Source organism: Cucurbita moschata, unplaced genomic scaffold (assembly GCF_002738365.1).
Source record: "Cucurbita moschata cultivar Rifu unplaced genomic scaffold, Cmos_1.0 Cmo_Scf00011, whole genome shotgun sequence".
Lineage (NCBI taxonomy): Eukaryota > Viridiplantae > Streptophyta > Magnoliopsida > Cucurbitales > Cucurbitaceae > Cucurbita > Cucurbita moschata.
Genome location: NW_019268527.1, coordinates 3,503,149 through 3,520,273, shown reverse-complemented (window position 1 = coordinate 3,520,273; position 17,125 = coordinate 3,503,149). Strand labels below are relative to the sequence as shown.

Below are 17,125 nucleotides of genomic sequence, written 5' to 3'. Positions count from 1 at the left end.
CTATTAATCTCTTTTTAGGATTTATCGAAAATGATTTTTCTCATGTATAGAGAACAATAGTAAAAGCTGTAGAGAGATGGATCTGTTACCGTATGCAGCAAAAGCCTATGTATAAAGGGTTTGCAGGCTTGAACCACCCTTTCACCTTCTCCCACGTCTATTACCTGTCCCTGCTTTATTTCCAATCTAAAGTAGACATAAAAATTGGGGCTAAAAATTGAGAATTCAGTTGATATATATCTCGTAAAAGATGGCGACATACCGAGCCAAACACGAAGAAAGTAAACTTTTCGCTTTATCCCTACGTCGAGCGAATGCACGTTAGTAAAGAACCAACTCTGTGTATCTTTACAGGTACATTTCAATAACCAATTCAATTGCAGAGCAAGAACATGTTACCAATGAACATATACATATGTCACAAGATTACTTATCTTCAAGAGCTGCAATCTCATATCTCACTTCCTCCATGTGCTCATTTATGGTCGTCACAGCCTCTTGCACACCTTTGATTGCTTCCTTGAGAGCATTGTCATATTCGGCATCTGCTTCTGCTTCCTCGGTACCCGAAGCTTCAGTTATCTCGTGGACATGCACACACTCGTGCTCTCGAGGTGTCTTGAATCTGCAATTCTCGTGGCTCACCAAGCGCTCCGATGGGCGACCAGCCTTCTTCAATAACTGAATTTGTGCTGTCTATAAAAAGGAATAATTGTTAGGAAAAGATGATGGCAGGAACTCTCAACTCCGGAACTTTATACGGTGAGGTTCCTATCTAGCAAAAGTACTCATTCAATGTCCAAGAAAACCCACCCGCAACACAAACACGCGGTAACGTGTCTTATCTCATCGTTTGCTTATTCGTATGCATTCTCAGCTTTCAAATTAACTAACTAATAGATGATCAGCAGGCTTCTGGTACTGTTTTTTAGCATTGGAAATGGCATTAGACAACTGTGTAAAGCATTGAAGGATAAGCTATATGTACCACTACTGAGGACCTTGCAGATTCAAGATATGAAACGTAATGCTATTTTGATAGACAAACATGTTTAGGACATAAGCAGGAACAACTTTCCACTGACCTATTTTCTTTTTTTTATCTTAAAAAGAATTCTAGCCAGAATAATGTAATGCTTAGGAGATGAAGTAAGGGAAGTGGTTGAGAGAAGAGAATCTGAACTACATGGAGCTGACTTTGGTGTTTATTTCAATAAAATGCATTTCTAGAAGTTAATCCAAGAAAGGAAATCACTCTACACATTATTGTCTGCTACTCATTCGACGTTTAATCAGAGCTTTTAAGACAACTCGAGAAGGAATTTCAAAGGTGGAGTAGCCTTGTTGTAATACAAAGTGCACCACATCTAAAGGAATTAACAAAAAGACAAGAATAGTGAAATATTGTCAGATCCCACGTCGGTTGGAGAGGAGAACAAAACATTCTTTATAAGGGTGTGGAAACCTCTCCCTAGCAGACACGTTTTACAAACCTTGAGAGGAAATCCGAAAGGGAAAGCCCAAAGAGGATAACAGTAGGCTTGGGCCGTTACAACTTTGTGACTTTACATGTAGCAACCATGGAATGCTCATCTTCACTCGAAAATGCTAGAATCAAGGTTGCTACTGAATGGCCATCTTTCTTTAATTTTCTAGAATCAAGAGAAGGTAAGAATGCTTTACATGATCCAGATTTATCCATACTCCATGTCTCTAATCTGAACAATGTTTCAAAAGTCTTTTAATTATTACGCCTTGAGGCTTGTCTCATTGTGATAAAAACTTATGCCTTATTTTCGAATGTATATACTGATTGATCCTATTAAATTTTTAATTACAAGTTTCCAAAGCATATACTGATAGATCCTACAAAATTTATAATTGCAAGTTTCCAAAGCATATACTGATTGATCCTGCAAAATTTATAATTACAAGTTTCCAAAGCATATACTGATTGATCCTACAAAATTTATAATTACAAGTTTCCAAAGCATATACTGATTGATCCTACAAAATTTATAATTACAAGTTTAACTGACCAATTGGAATTCTGTGAAGCACGTCATATATTTTCAGGTTTGGAATAATACTACTCGTCAAACCTATTCAGTGCAGAGAAGGAAAAGGTGCTTAAAAAATATAACCAAAGCATTCTAGAGAGTTTCCTGGAGGAGGCATACCAGATGCAATTTCTGCTTTTCTTGTTCTTGAACAGATCTAAGCAGGCTGGCTAACTCGATCCTGTCATGATCTGGACTACAGAAGTTCGACTCAATGTCAATGACCTACAACAAGAGAGAGTCCATAGTCCAAAAAGTAAAACCTCAGAAGGAAGCTCAAAGAAGACTACGCCTAACTGAAATGCTATGAAATTGCAAAACGAACTTGTTTGGAGCAATTACTGAATTCTGCAGTGATCTCACCGCAAAGCTGTTGGTAAGATATCTCCCTTCCTGAAGTCATATACTCGTCGAAACCCCTGCGAATCAACAGAATAATGAAGACTTGCAAAATTCAATCCGCCTTGTTTTAAATAAGTAGCAGCAACACGCTCGAAACCTTGTAACTAAGTTAATTTAGATCTAACAAAAATTCTTTTTGCTAGATTTTCCAATGATCGATCCATATGGAATCAACAGGAAAGAAAATGCATCGACAACGCGTTCTAGGACAAGAACTATAACAGAAATACGCATACACATTACTCGAGTCATCAATTCGTCATCGATTATCCAAACACAATGATCGAGGTTTCAAACGAAAATCAAATCAATGATACCTCTTAAGCCTGGCATAAGCTTCTGCTCTACGCTGCTGAATTTCAAGAAACTTGCGGAGCAAAGTGAGAGTGTTGGAGGAACCGCTAGAATCGCCAGAGGTTCTTCCGTCTTCCTCCATTTGCTCAGCCAGAGAGAGCTTCTTATCAAAATCTTCCATTCTTTAGGGCGTCTGCTCGAAGCGAGTTTTCCCTTCAGTTTCAGTTTTCAACCTGAAGCCTCCATGTCCAAGACTGCTATTTAAGTAGTTTTTTTTTTTTCTTTCAAATTTCATTTTATACTCCTTTTAATTAATAACTCTTTACTATTATTTTATTTCAATTATTACAAATAATAATAATAATAATAATAATAATAATAATAATAATAATAAATAATAATAATAATAATATTCCATTTCAATTTTATTCTTTAAAATAGTTTATTTTCATGTAGGTTTTTTTTATTACAAAAACATAATAATAATAATAATAATATATTCTAATACAAAAATTTTAAAATTAGGATTAACTATCATTTGACCACAATAATTAAGATTAAAATTTAAACTTAATTTGATTAATAATTATTTTTAATATAGATTAATCTCCATATTTACAAATATTCACAAAATAATTTAATTTAATTTAAGGACTAATCAAGTAAATGTATAAAAAATTCAACTTAATTTTTTATTTTATATTTAATAAATTCATAAATTTTCAAATTTACTTTTATTTTATATTTAATAAATTCATAAATTTCCAATTTTACTTCAAATAAATTCATAAATTTTCAATTTTACTTTTATTTTATATTTAATAAATTCATAAATTTCCAATTTTACTTTAAACAACAAAGATAAGATCTCATTTTATACCTAATAAATTCATTAATTTCAAAAATATCGAGTCCCACAAAAACTTATTTGACACAAAAGTGAGCTTTTAATCCCTCATTGAACACTTTAAAATTCATGGACCTATTACACACACAAAACTTTATAGACTAACCTTATAATTTAGCCTAAAGTTAATCAACTCGAGACGATCACGGCTGCTGCACTAGTCTTCCAAGTCAAGATAAAGACAATAATTTACACAAAAATTGTGATGTCCTACATTGGTTGGGAGGAGAACAAAACACCCTTTATAAGGGTGTGAAAACCTTTCCTTAGCATACGCGTTTTAAAGCCTCAAGGAGAAACTCGAAAGGGAAAGCTCAAAGAGGACAATATCTGCTCGCAGTGGTTTGGGCCGTTACAAATGGTATCAAAGCCAGACATTGGACGATGTGCCAGCTTTCTTGTTGTTCCCCGAAGGGGATAGACACGAAGCAGTGTGCCGATAAGGATGCTGGCCCCGAAAGGGGTGGATTTGGTGAGGTCCCACATTAATTAGAGAAAGGAATGAGTGCCAGCAAGGACGCTGCCCTCGAAAGGGGAGTAGATTGTGATGTCCCACATTGGTTGAGGAGGAGAACAAAACACCATTTATTAGAGTGTGAAAACCTTCCCCTAACGCGTTTTAAAGTCTTGAGGGGAAGCCCGAAAAGAAAAGTCCAAAGAAAACAATATCTGCTAGCGGTGGTTTGGATCGTTACAGAAACGGCTAAAAAAACCTGTAAAATTATTATCAAAGAATCACTATGAAGAACAGTAACAAATTATGACCAAAATCTAACAGAAACACTTCAATCCAATTTTGTTGCCAAGCTATAACCAGGAACTTTAGCGAGCTGCCTCTGTTTCATGAACTCTCTCACCTTCTGCACCTCTTTCCACAGCCCATTTGTGGCATAAATATTTGAAAGAACCACATAAACACCATCATTCCAAGGCTCCAATTCCTGTAAATGCTTTGCTGCCCACTCCCCCATCTCCACATTCCCATGTTTCTCACACGCCCCGATCAAACATCCCCATATTATCGAGTTCGCCTTCATCGGCATCTCGTCAATCATCCTTCTTGCCTCTTCTAGCAACCCCGCTTTACCGAGCAAATCGACCATGCATCCATAATGTGGCAGCTGGGGCTTGTAGCCATAAACAGATTTCATCATTTCAAAGTAATGTCTTCCCTCTTTGACCATCCCACCGTGTACACATGCGCTCAACACCCCGATGAACGTAACGTTATTAGGAGGAACTCCTGCCTCTCTCATGCATCGGAAGTTCTCGAGCGCTTGTTTCACCTGTCCGTGCATTGCATAACCTACAATCAGAGATGTCCAGGATGATACATTTCTATGATCCATGTTCGAAAATACTTTCAATGCTAAGTCCATCCTACCACATTTTCCATACATGTCTATGAGGGAATTCAGCATCAAAATGTCTGATTTTCCTGTGGCTTTAACTTGGAAAACAAATTTGTGCATTTGGAGAGACAGTTCTAGGTCTCCTAGACTGCCACAAGCTGATGTTACACTAACAATTGTAACATCATCTGGTTCGAGCCCGCTTCGTCTTAACTTAATGAACATATCGACTGCCTCTTTAGCACGCCCACCTTGAGATAAACCAGCTATAATAGCATTCCAAGAACCCAACTTTCTGTGATGATTTTGCTCGAACACCTTACGTGCACACTCGAGATCTCCTAACTTAGAATACAGACTGATGAGGCCACTTTCGCTATATTGGTCGAACTCAAGACCAAGCCGTATAGCAACTGAATGCAATTGCAATCCTAAACCAAAAGCATAAACTAGTGATAGAGCCTTGAATACGATTGGGAGTGTGTAAGAATCAGGGAAGACGCCCGCTCGTAACATGGCGATATATACAGAGAGGGCTTTTCTTGGGGCCTCCAGTCTAGTATATTTTCTAATAATGTTGTTCCAGCTAAATGAAGAAGGGTAGTTTTCCAACATGTTGGTTCTTAAAATATGGGCATGAATTTGAGACAATTCTAACAAATGAGTACAATTCATCAATAAGGTTGCAACAATACTCACTTGATCCACATTATTGTCAGAGGTGTATGTCGACCGGATGGGAGCGTCTATACGAGCATCCCTCTCTGCAAGCTGCTTATTTATCTTGAGCTTATCGATGAATCGCACATCGTTAAATTCTACAAGTGGCCTAAAATCATCTGTTGCAAGATGCTTAGTATTGTATATTGGAGGGAAATGTCCTCCCCTCATTAACACGGTTTGTAGAGAGCTGCCAACATTTGTGAATTTGCTTTTGTTGTTGTCACCATAAACAAATCGTCCATCGCATTTGTCACCCGACACCACGTCTTGAACAGGAAGCACGTGGCGCTTGGCTTCTTGGTGAATATCGAGGCCTTGGTTTTGAAGCTGAAATGACACAGAACCGAACAGCCTTAACCTTTCTAAAACTGGAAAGTAGATTTATTCAAAATATGCCTTTGAAATCAAACAATATGTCTAGATATTACAAACTCAGCTAAAAATCCAAGAGGAAAAAAATTTCATACCAAGAAAATAAGAAGAAATTTAAGATTGTTTGCCAATATCAAGCTTAACAAGATCACAACCTACTCTAACCCTTGTGTGTTTGTCTCTATTACGTTTCAGAATGAAGACAGTTCAATGAAACTAGGAATTTAATACAAAGGGCTCCCCCTTACTCAAACTAAGCCACAATTCTCCCATAAGTCCCTCAACCAAGCCACACAATTCATGGCCTTGGGTATTGGTCATCTCAAGACATGAATGCCAATGGTAACGATAAAAGGCATAAGGACGAGAAGAACGCCAATAGCGAAACTACTCAATTTTACAATACTGTTCAAATGTAAAATCCAAGTGCAGTGGCTTTAAAGTTCTCACTGGACAACATTTGGTTGGTATGGAACACCATTGTTGGCTAAAAAGGCTGCAACGATTCACTGTTGAATGATACAATCTTGGTTAAGAAAATAAGGCTCTTTCCTTTGGGAGTGACCCTCATCACTATTTCACTTTCAAATTGTGAGATCTCACATTGGTTGGAGAGGGGAACGAAACATTCCTAATAAGGGGTATGAAAACCTGGAAACCTTTCCCTAACAGACGTGTTTTAAAATCATGAGAGAAAGCTCTTGAAGGGAAAGCCCAAAAAGGACAATATTTGCTAGAGGTGAGCTTAAACTGTTACACATGGTATCGGAGCCAAACATCGAGCAGTATGCAAGCGAGGACGCTGGGCTCCCAAGGGGGTGGATTGTGAGATCCCACATCGGTTGGAGAGAGGAACGAAACATTCCTTATAAGGGTATGGAAACCTGAAAACCTCTCCCTAACAGACGCGTTTTAAAACCTTGAGGAGAAGCCCTTAAAGAGAAAGTCCAAAGAGAACAATATATGCCAACGGTGGGCTTGGGAATTCGAGAAAGCTGGGCCCCCACAGGGGGTGGATTGTGAGATCCCACGTCGGTTGGAAAGGGGAACGAAACATCCCTTATAAAGGTGTGGAAACCTAGAAACCTTTCCCTAACATACACGTTTTAAAACCTCGAGGAAAAGTCCATGAAGAAAAAATTCAAAAAGTACAATATCTTGAAGCAGTAGGCTGGGCAGTTACACAAATACTTCCAATTTGTCCTCACTGCAACAAGTTTTACAGAACATTCCTTCCTCACCAAAATTGAAACAATTCTTACCACCAAGAATAGCTCAACTAGCACTCCCACATGCCATTGAACTCAAAAAATATGCAGATACCACTCCATCTCATCCTCGGTGAACCAATGGCTACCAAATTTTACAGAGGGCTATATTGTTTCTAGAGGATCGCCTACGATTCAATTACTTAAAGAGTATAACTGGAGTAAACGCAAGAGAATCGAAGACACTAATTTCTCTAATATCAACGTCAAACCTTTCAGTTTACGAAAATTCTATTCCATGGAACTAAAAAATACATAAACAAGAGAGAAACAAAAGAAACAAACACCTTATTGTTCTCAATACCGCACTCGTACTCATTGCCGAAGAATTTCCCCGCAGCGTATCGATAGAAACCCCGCCGGGCACAGGAATCGGTACAAGATGGAGATGGTAGAGGCAGTATATATGGCCCTGCAGTGAAGCCGGAATTGCACAGGAGATTGTAGTCGATGTTCTTCGATGAAACTAGGAGGAAGTTCCGAAGTGGTTTGAAATTATGCATTCTAACAAAGAAGATTCAGACATGGCGGACGTTCTAGTGCTCCATCACGCCGCCGACTACTACTCCCCGACGAGCTTTCTGAACTGCACCGCCGCCGCCGGAAGCAATTCCCGCCTCCGCTCTATGATAGAGCCATCGCTCCAGCTCATCACGGACTTTAACCATGCCCTATTCAAACATTAAAGCTATTTCTTTATCAATTTAATTTTAGCTAATGTTTTATTAATTATTTAATTTTAATTTTCTCTTTGAAATTTGAATTAAATTTTTATTTAATCCTAAGTTAAAATTGAAAATTTTCATTTCCTTTTTCGACATTCAATTAGGAAATTATTTTCTTATTTTTCATTATTTTTAATTAAAAAATCTTCACTTAAAATTAGATAATCTTTCTTTTTCAATAATTTTATATTAAAAAATATACAAATTTACCATAAATTTAATAATATTAAAATATTATCACACTAATTTTATATTAAAAAATATAAAATAATCACAATAAATTTAATAATATTTCACGAACAGAAATATTATTTTTAGTTAGAAATAAGATTTTATGTCTCGAGTTTCGCAAGTAAGCCTCTTGAACCTCCAATTTACTGCTATCACCCGAACAATAAACGAAAATAGGAAGTTTGAAAACACAGTGCAACCAAAAAAGATTAAAAAATATAAAACATCACAATAAATTTAATAATATTTCATTAGTAAAAATATTATTTAATATTTCATAAGTAAAATTATTATCGCAATAATTTTATATTAAAAAATATAAAACATAAACAAAAATATTATAATTTTATCTTAAAAAATATAAAAGATCACGATAAATTTAATAATATTTAATCCATAAAAATATTATTACAATAATTTTATATTAAAAAAAATAAAACATAAACAAAAATATTATAATTTATATTAAAAATATAAAACATCACGATAAATTTAATAATATCTCATGAACAAAAACATTATCTTTAGTTAGAAATAAGATCTTTTGTCTCGAGCTTTACAAGGAAGCCTCTCGAACCTGCAGTTTGCTGCTAACACTCGAACAATAAATAAAGACAGGAAGGTATTGAAAACACAGTGTAGTCAGGTAAATAAGGACGTAGATAGAGTGAAGAAGATCCGCTTACAGTAATTTTATATTAAAAAATATAAAACATCACGATAAATTTAATAATATTTCATCCGTAAAAATAAACATTATTTAATAATATTTTATAAATAAAAATATTTTTCACGAACTTGACTGAATTCAACGTAGGAATGGCTCTGATGATGGCGATAAAAGTTGGATTGATTTCATTAATTCTGTTGGAATTTGAATGATTTGAAGCAATTGCCGAAGAAAATTGAGAAAAAAGAAAGAACTTTTGAACGAAAAAGCTCTATAAATTGAAGGGTTTTTGGCGCCGGCCGTTCCCTCCATGCCCTTGTTTTGTTCTTCAACATAGCGCGCAAATCCCAACCTCACTTCACTTCGGCGGAAGCGATTTTCAGTTCTGGCGCCTTCAGCCGCAAGCGGCCATGAATGCTCCAATAATCGGTGAGTTTCTGCTCTTTCTCTCCCCTTTTCTGGCCCTAATTTCAAACCAAAATTCTCCATTTTAGGTATTTTTTTTTTCTCTGTTCTTGTTTCATTTCTTTCTTTTGCGAAGATCCACTGCAGGGAGATTTCCCCGAGGTTATCGAAGAGTTCTTGGAACATGGTGTAATGAAATGCATCGCGTTTAATCGTCGCGGTACTCTTCTAGCAGGTATCCATGGCTGTCTTTGATTATATATGGATTGGCATGTTTCAGTTCGTGATTTACTGTTAATAGCTGAAGTTATTGTTCTTGATGAGTTCATACCTTCATTTAGTTGAAGTTTGTGACGAAAAATAGTGGTTTTTTATGCCTGCGAGCAAGAATGAGTTCATGTGTTCATGTGTTGTGTGGTGATTTCTCGATATCTTGTTCATTTGCAACAAAATATTTTGTTTGTGCGGCGGTAAAATAAAAGTGCTTTTTTGGATAGAGATACTATTTCACCAATCGGTCACTAACTCAAGTATCTTCACAACACCATCCTTGAAGCTGAACCAAGTTCTTGTGCCGTAAACAACTCAACATTGTTTTAGAGTGAAAGGATTGTGCACGCAATCCATTCCATTGGCCCAAGATTATGAATTTCATTGTAATCTCCTTAGCTTAGTTAGGTTTCCACGTTCTTACTTGCGTTTCTTCATTAAGACCGTTAAGATAAATGAAAGAACAAAGACATAACACAAGCTCAAGAGAGATGGAGCCAAAAATATAGAAAGAGGCTTCGATGTTTGAGAATTAGGAAACAAGGAGAAATGCCTTTATACATTGACTAAAAGCTGCACGTATTGATGTTTATTTTACGTAGTTCTAAATTCCTTGTATCAATTGTTGATGGTTCGACATGAAGCGGGTTTTTAATGCTTGAAGCCATGGGATGTAAACAAACCCCCTTTTGAAAGTCTCTGCTTCTTGAGGTAGACTGACCGAACACTTCCATTCGGTGGGTTATCACCTGTCGCTATGTATTGGTGGAAAATGCTGTTATAATAGGATGATTAGTTGGAGGGGGAAAAGGGTGAAATTCTTTAAGACGAGGTTGAATATGCTTGATTTTATATTGGGTATACCGTGTACGTATGCATTACTCCGTGTTGTTTTTCTTGATTGAGCTCATATAAACATATGCAGCTTTACTCTGTGTGTAACAGCTTAAGTTCACTACTAGTCGATATTGTCCTAAACCTTGAGGGGAAGCCTAAAAGGAAAAGTCCAAAGAGGACAATATCTGCTAGTGGTGGGCTTGGACCATTGCATGCACTGATTACTAAACTTTCTTGCTGTATGGTAGCCATTTAGGCAATACCGAGTAAAAATATTAACGCTTTTGTGATATCGTTGGCAGCTGGATGCTCCGATGGAAGCTGTGTTATCTGGGATTTCGAGACCAGAGGCATCGCTAAAGAGCTTAAAGATAAAGATTGCGTTTCTGCAATAACTAGTGTCTGTTGGTCAAAATATGGCCATCAAATTCTTGTATCTGCTGCTGATAGGTCATTAACACTGTGGGACGTTCTCAAGGGGGAGAAGATAAACCGCATAACTCTGCAGCAGACCCCTTTACAGGCTCGGTTGCATCCTGGCTCGTCTAGTCCATCTCTCTGCTTGGCATGCCCTCTCTCATCTGCTCCTATGATCGTTGACTTAAAGACGGGAAGCACAACCCTACTTCCAGTTTGTATTTCTGATACCGATACAGCTTCTTCTCGTGGCAAAGTATTAGATGGAACTCAGCCGTTCACTCCTACGGCAGCTTGCTTTAACAAATACGGTGACCTAGTTTATGTCGGGAATTCGAAAGGTGAAATACTCGTAATAGATTACGAAAGAGTTCGGATAGAGGCCATGGTTCCAATTTCTGGAGGTGCTGTTGTCAAGAACATAGTATTTAGTCGAAATGGTTTATATCTGCTCACTAATTCTAATGACAGAACGATTAGAATCTATGAAAATCTCCTGCCTAACAAAGATGGATTAAAATTCATTGATGATATTACGAAAGAGCTCGATGAGCTCGATGGTGCTGAGAAGCTGAAGGCTGTTGGAACGAAGTGTTTAACTCTTTTCCGGGAGTTTCAAGATTCGATCACTAGAATGCATTGGAAAGCACCTTGCTTTAGTGGTGACGGTGAGTGGGTCGTTGGAGGTTCTGCGAGCAAAGGCGAACACAAGATTTACATTTGGGATAGGGCAGGTTATCTCGTAAAGATCCTCGAAGGTCCAAAGGAAGCATTGATTGATTTAAGCTGGCATCCCGTTCATCCCATTGTCGTCTCGGTTTCTCTGACTGGCTTGATTTATATTTGGGCTAAAGATTATACTGAGAATTGGAGTGCTTTTGCTCCTGATTTCAAAGAGCTCGAGGAAAATGAAGAATACGTGGAACGAGAAGACGAATTTGATCTGAATCCCGAAACCGAGAAGGTTATAATTGTTGTTTTCGTCGAGTCTTAGTTTGCTTGCCTAGTCATATGACATATTTGTTGTTTCAGGTGAAGGAACTTGATGTCAACGAAGACGAAGAAGTTGATATCGTAAATGTCGAGAAGGATTCAGCTTTCAGTGATTCAGATGCTTCACAGGATGAACTATGCTTCTTGCCAGCAATCCCATGTCCTGACATTGTCGAGCAGCACAATAAGTGCGTAGAAATTTCTTCAAAAATGATCGATGATGACAATTCCGGATCCCCGCTATCCGAGGAGGCTGCTGTAAATGGTCGTACAACCAATCATGCATCAAGTCCTTTGGAAGGTAACATTTATCTTGCTCGGTTGCTTCTGATACCATGTTCATGTCTTGTTTTCTTTCCTACCCTACGAAAAGAACCCTTAGGCTCAGTTTCCTTATTAACTAGGTTCATTACTTAGTGGTGACGGTGAGTGGGTCGTGAGAGGGGAACGAAGCATTCCTTATAAAGGTGTGAAAACCTCTCCCTAGTAGATACGTTTTAAAATCGTTAGGCTGATAGCGATACGTAACGGGCCAAAGCAGACAATATCTGTTAGCGGTGGGCTTGGGCCGTTACAAATGGTATCAGAGTCAAACATCGGGCAGTGTGCCAGCAAGGACGCTGGGCCCCTAAGGGGGGTGGATTGTGAGATCCCACATTGGTTGGAGAGGGGAACGAAACATTCCTTATAGGGGTGTGGAAACCTCTCCCTAGTAGACGCATTTTAAAACTGTGAGGCTGACACAATACGTAACGGGTTGAAGTGGACAATATCTGCTAGCAACGGGTTTGGGCTGTTACAAATGGTATTAGAGCCAGACACGAGTGGTGTGCCAGCGAGACGTTAGGCCTTAAGGGGGGTGGATTAGGAGATCTCACATCGGTTGGAGATGGGAACGAAGCATTCCTTATAAGGGTGTGGAAACCTCTCCCTAGTAGACACATTTTAAAATCACGAGGTTGACAACGATACGTAATGCGCCAAAGTGGACAATATCTGCTAGCGGTGGGCTTGGGTTGTTACAACTTATACGTTGGATCGAAAATTGTAGGAGTAGGGGATCGAACCATAAGTCTTTAGAATGGTAACCGACACCTTATTCCATGAACTATGCTCAAATTGACCCGTGCCCTTATGTGTCGGAAAAAGTGGAAAACAAAGGACGTAATCTTAAGAAGTCTTTGTTTAGCTACTTTGGCTGGTAAGAGGTCCTTTCTGCCAAAACCATCTTTCACTCTTAGCAATCTTTCTCTGTAGCCATACCTTGACTTTTGGATCTTCTTGTACACTATAGTTGTATTCATCTTTCATCACATATTGTAATGCAAGCTCCAAAAACTTTCCTGTAGCCTTAGCTTAATGTACATTGGCTCGATCGAGTGAATCTTCCTCTCCAACCTTACGTAAAATGTGTATCTTTGAACGATGTGAATTAACGGTATCTATGTTCGGTTTGCTTAATCTTTCTTCATTGTTCAACAAGTAGTCGTTTGTTTTGCAGTGTTAGATAACCCCGATGATGCTGGAGGAACCCGAGCGAAAAGAAGACGGAAACCATCGGAGAAAGGACTCGAGTTGCAAGCGGAAAAGGTGAAGAAACCCTCTAAACCTTCAAGTAGATTGTCAAAATTTAAAACTAAGTCCATAGGTCATCAGGATCATGGTAATGGTAGATATGCTGATGACAATTCTGATGAATAGCAGTGGAAAAAATCTGGCTTTTTTTTTTTTATTTATATTTTTTTACTGCATCAAATCAATTAGCAAAATGATCTTAGTTCCAATTTTTCAGTTGCATTGAATTTAATTTACTGAATAAAAGTGGTGACATTAGGTGAAAAAATACCCAAAAAAATCAACTTGATGGCACTTAGGTAGGTTTTTTGTGTCGGACTATATAATAGCTCAAGCCTACCGCGAGTCGATATTGTCATTTTTGGACTTTTTCTTAGCAGATATTGTCATTTTTGGGCTTTCCCTCAGCCGATATTGTCATTTTTGGGCTTTCTCTTAGCGGATATCGTCTTTTTTGGGCTCTCTTAGCAGATATCGTCATTTTTTGGCTTTCTCTTAGCGGATATTGTCATTTTTGGGCTTTCTCTTAGCCGATTTTGTTATTTTGGGGCTTTCTCTTTCATGTTTCCCTTAAAACGTGTTTGCTAGGGAGAAGTTTTCAGGGTCTTCACGTTTCTTATCAAAAAATGCTTCATTTCCTTCACCAATGTGAGATCTCAGACTGAAACCTCTCTTAGAGATATTGTCATTTTGGGGCTTTCTCTTTCATGTTTCCCCTTAAAACGTGTTTGCTAGGGAGGTTTTCAGAGTCTTCACGTTTTTTATTTTTAAAAACGCTTCGGTTCCTTCACCAATGTGAGATCTCATAGACTGAAACCTGAAAATTTATCTGGTTTACGAATCATTTATTCAAATTTTTGTTTTTAATTAAAAAAAATATTATTTAAAATATTAATGAAAGTGACTTATTGAGTAGATTATTTAAAAAAATATATATATACAAGCAAAGAATTTAATTCACATTTCTAACAATAAATAATTAACATTTAATTCAACTGCCCTACACTGAATTCCAAATATTTTATTGCAATACGCATACCCATTCAATAATCTTTTAATAATTATTTAGAAAATATAAATATTTTTAATAAAGGAAAATAAAATTTAAAAGCTTACTTTTATTTATTTATAATAAGAATATGTATGAAAATAAGTCTCGAGACCTTAAGAGTCCACTCTTGGATTTATAATATCACAGACTTAATTAAAAAAAAGGAGGTAACTTCGAATTAACTATAACATACTTAGTTAACAATAATATTAGATTTCTTTTTTCAGATGCCAAAAGAAGTGTCGTAAAAGGTCGAAAAAACATCATAAAAGGGTTTTCTCAATGCACGAAAGCTTCCAAAACAACATCGACACAACCTCGCCTGTATTACCATTGCCAGCAGTAGGGGGCGGCGTCGACATTTACTAGATATGCAAGCTAACGAAAATGGTGTCGATGTCTTCGGATATTGTTGTCTTCATGTTATCTTCTTCAAAAGTAGCTTTCGAAAATAATATCGACCCAACCTGACACGACCCACCTAAGAAAACAAAGTCAATACTTCATTAAATTAAAACAAGTATTTTAAAAACAATTATAATGAACAAAACGTTCCGAGCATCAACGTAATAAACAAAAACAATCGACTTGAACTAACTTTACGAAGTATCCAAAGTTATAAAATATAATAGATTTGGCATCAAAGTTAACCGACCTTAAACACTCGAACAAGCCAAATAAACGCAAAGCTCGTAACTTAACTTATCCAAATTTAAGAACGTAAACTCAAAATTTCAAGCACCAAACTCATCCAATGAACAGACCCCTATACTCAAATCATCAGCTACCATAACTGCAGGATAGCCATACACGCAACAACAAGCTTCACTAAGTATAAGCATCATGCCCTAATCCACCCAACACTTTGAAAGGAAATTCTAACCACCTATGAGTCCAAGTGTAACGACCCAAGTCCACCGCTAACAGATATTGTCCTCTTTGGGCTATTCCCTCCAGGCTTCCTCTCAAGGTTTTAAAACGTGTTTGCTAGAGAGAATTTCCACTCTTCTAAAGAATATTTGTTCTCCACTCCAACTGACGTGGGATCTCACAATGCCCAAAAAGGACAATATCTGCTAGCTGTGGGCTTGGGCCGTTGCAAATGATATCAGAGCCAGACACTGGGCGATGTGCCAACGAGGAGGCTGAGCCCCAAAGGGGGGTGGACACGAGGTGCTGGATGGATTGGGGGGTCTCACAACAATTGAAGAAGGGAACGAGTGCCAACGAGGAGCTAGGCCCCGAATGGGGATGGATTGTGAGATCCCACGTCGGTTGGAGAGGAGAACTAAACATTCTTTATAAGAGTGGAATCCTCCCCCTAGCAAATGCGTTTTAAAACCTTGAAAGAAAGCCCGGAAGGGAGAACCTAAAGAGGACAATATCTCCTAGCGGAGGGGTCGAGCCATTACACCAACCAAGAACAAAAATTCAAAAATTCAGCTAATAGAGAAAGAAGGGTAAAATTCTCACCTGAAGCAAGAAATCACCACTGAAATCAACCCAAAATTTACCTTAAACTCAGTTCCAGCACTTCAAAACAGAATCAAATTCTAAAACAAAAGAATTATAAGGTTTGAGACCAATTTATTGGGTTATCATCTAGTTCAGATCTATTCAATACCCATGAATTCATAAGCAACATCACAAAACAACTAAAAATAAGTTATAAAGTACAAAGAGACCAAATACATATACATATATTCGAAGCTAAACTAGAACCGCTAGCTTGGCTGTCCACTCTACATGCGATAAATTGCAAATCCACTTCCAACATGAGCTCAAAATATACATAGATTTGTAGCATTGCAAGTGGCGTATAAACACAATTCATAGAGTGAGAGATATGCAAGCATAGACAACATGATGGTTTTAATACTCCAAAACAGAGAAACCCCACACATCGGAGATTTTCGATAGGAAAAAACACAAAACAATCTTCAATGCTGTAAACTGAATAATCATTTCAGATATTCAAATTCCAAACAAGACACATACAGACTATATTATATAGAAACAGTAAGCACTCTCCGAAGTAATAAGATTTACAAGAAGAAAAAGAACTCACACCGAAGGAAGAAGTGGTTAGAGGCCGTGCGGGTGGCCAATGACGAAGGAACAAATAGGTAGGCGCGGCGGCGAGACAAGCGACCTTCGATTCGTCTTGGTCTGAGCGCTAGGACGGTGGCTCGAAGGGAAGAAAGAAGAGGCACGGGAAGAGAGGGGTCGGCGTGGGGCAATTTCAATTTTAGGGCAAAAAACCGGCTAAGGCCAAGTGAATTGCCGACGGTTCGGTTGAACCGTCAGCATTACTTCCGGTTTGTCGTTGGGAGAATCAAACCGACCGTTCCATCTCAACGTCGGCATTTGCATTTCCCATAAAACCTTTTATTCTCAACAAAAAACAAAAATTGTTTGGATAATCTTAAATTATTTGTATTTAATTAAAAAAAAAGTTAATAAATAAAATAAAAGCGAAAATTATCCATAAAGTAGTATTTAAAATTATAAATATATTTATAAATTTGAATTTAACAAAATAATAATAATCAACCAACAAAATATTTATTTTA

The 17,125-nt window shown here is 37.5% G+C and overlaps 3 protein-coding genes and 1 long non-coding RNA gene across 6 annotated transcripts; 1 reads left to right on the top strand and 3 right to left on the bottom strand.

Annotated features, from left to right (window-relative positions):
* Positions 1 to 204: 204 nt before the first annotated feature.
* Positions 205 to 3,009, bottom strand: LOC111449729 (uncharacterized protein C19orf60 homolog). Its single transcript, XM_023089750.1, has 4 exons — positions 2,780 to 3,009; positions 2,386 to 2,479; positions 2,181 to 2,285; positions 205 to 696 (listed from the first exon to the last, which is right to left on the bottom strand). Exons 1-4 carry the CDS (start codon positions 2,935 to 2,937, stop codon positions 427 to 429), a joined length of 627 nt encoding a protein of 208 aa, XP_022945518.1. The 5' UTR covers positions 2,938 to 3,009; the 3' UTR covers positions 205 to 426.
* A 1,361-nt stretch (positions 3,010 to 4,370) lies between these two features.
* Positions 4,371 to 8,042, bottom strand: LOC111449720 (pentatricopeptide repeat-containing protein At1g77170, mitochondrial-like). 2 transcript variants are annotated; one of them, XM_023089736.1, is made up of 3 exons: positions 7,666 to 8,042; positions 5,048 to 6,065; positions 4,371 to 4,969 (listed from the first exon to the last, which is right to left on the bottom strand). In XM_023089736.1, the coding sequence occupies exons 1-3, from the start codon at positions 7,879 to 7,881 to the stop codon at positions 4,449 to 4,451; spliced, it is 1,755 nt and encodes a 584-aa protein (XP_022945504.1). In that variant the 5' UTR covers positions 7,882 to 8,042; the 3' UTR covers positions 4,371 to 4,448. The 2 variants fall into 2 exon arrangements, with proteins under 2 accessions (XP_022945504.1, XP_022945503.1); XM_023089735.1 differs by having other exon boundaries at positions 4,371 to 6,065.
* A 1,109-nt stretch (positions 8,043 to 9,151) lies between these two features.
* Positions 9,152 to 14,866, top strand: LOC111449723 (protein RBL-like). 2 transcript variants are annotated; one of them, XM_023089743.1, is made up of 6 exons: positions 9,152 to 9,433; positions 9,546 to 9,644; positions 10,819 to 11,897; positions 11,966 to 12,227; positions 13,428 to 13,516; positions 14,780 to 14,866. In XM_023089743.1, exons 1-6 carry the CDS (start codon positions 9,415 to 9,417, stop codon positions 14,798 to 14,800), a joined length of 1,569 nt encoding a protein of 522 aa, XP_022945511.1. In that variant the 5' UTR covers positions 9,152 to 9,414; the 3' UTR covers positions 14,801 to 14,866. The 2 variants fall into 2 exon arrangements, with proteins under 2 accessions (XP_022945511.1, XP_022945510.1); XM_023089742.1 differs by lacking the exon at positions 14,780 to 14,866 and having other exon boundaries at positions 13,428 to 13,710.
* On the bottom strand, positions 14,644 to 16,889 carry LOC111449731. Its single transcript, XR_002711713.1, has 2 exons — positions 16,621 to 16,889; positions 14,644 to 15,033 (listed from the first exon to the last, which is right to left on the bottom strand). It is a non-coding gene; the product is annotated as an uncharacterized LOC111449731 (long non-coding RNA).
* Positions 16,890 to 17,125: the final 236 nt, after the last annotated feature.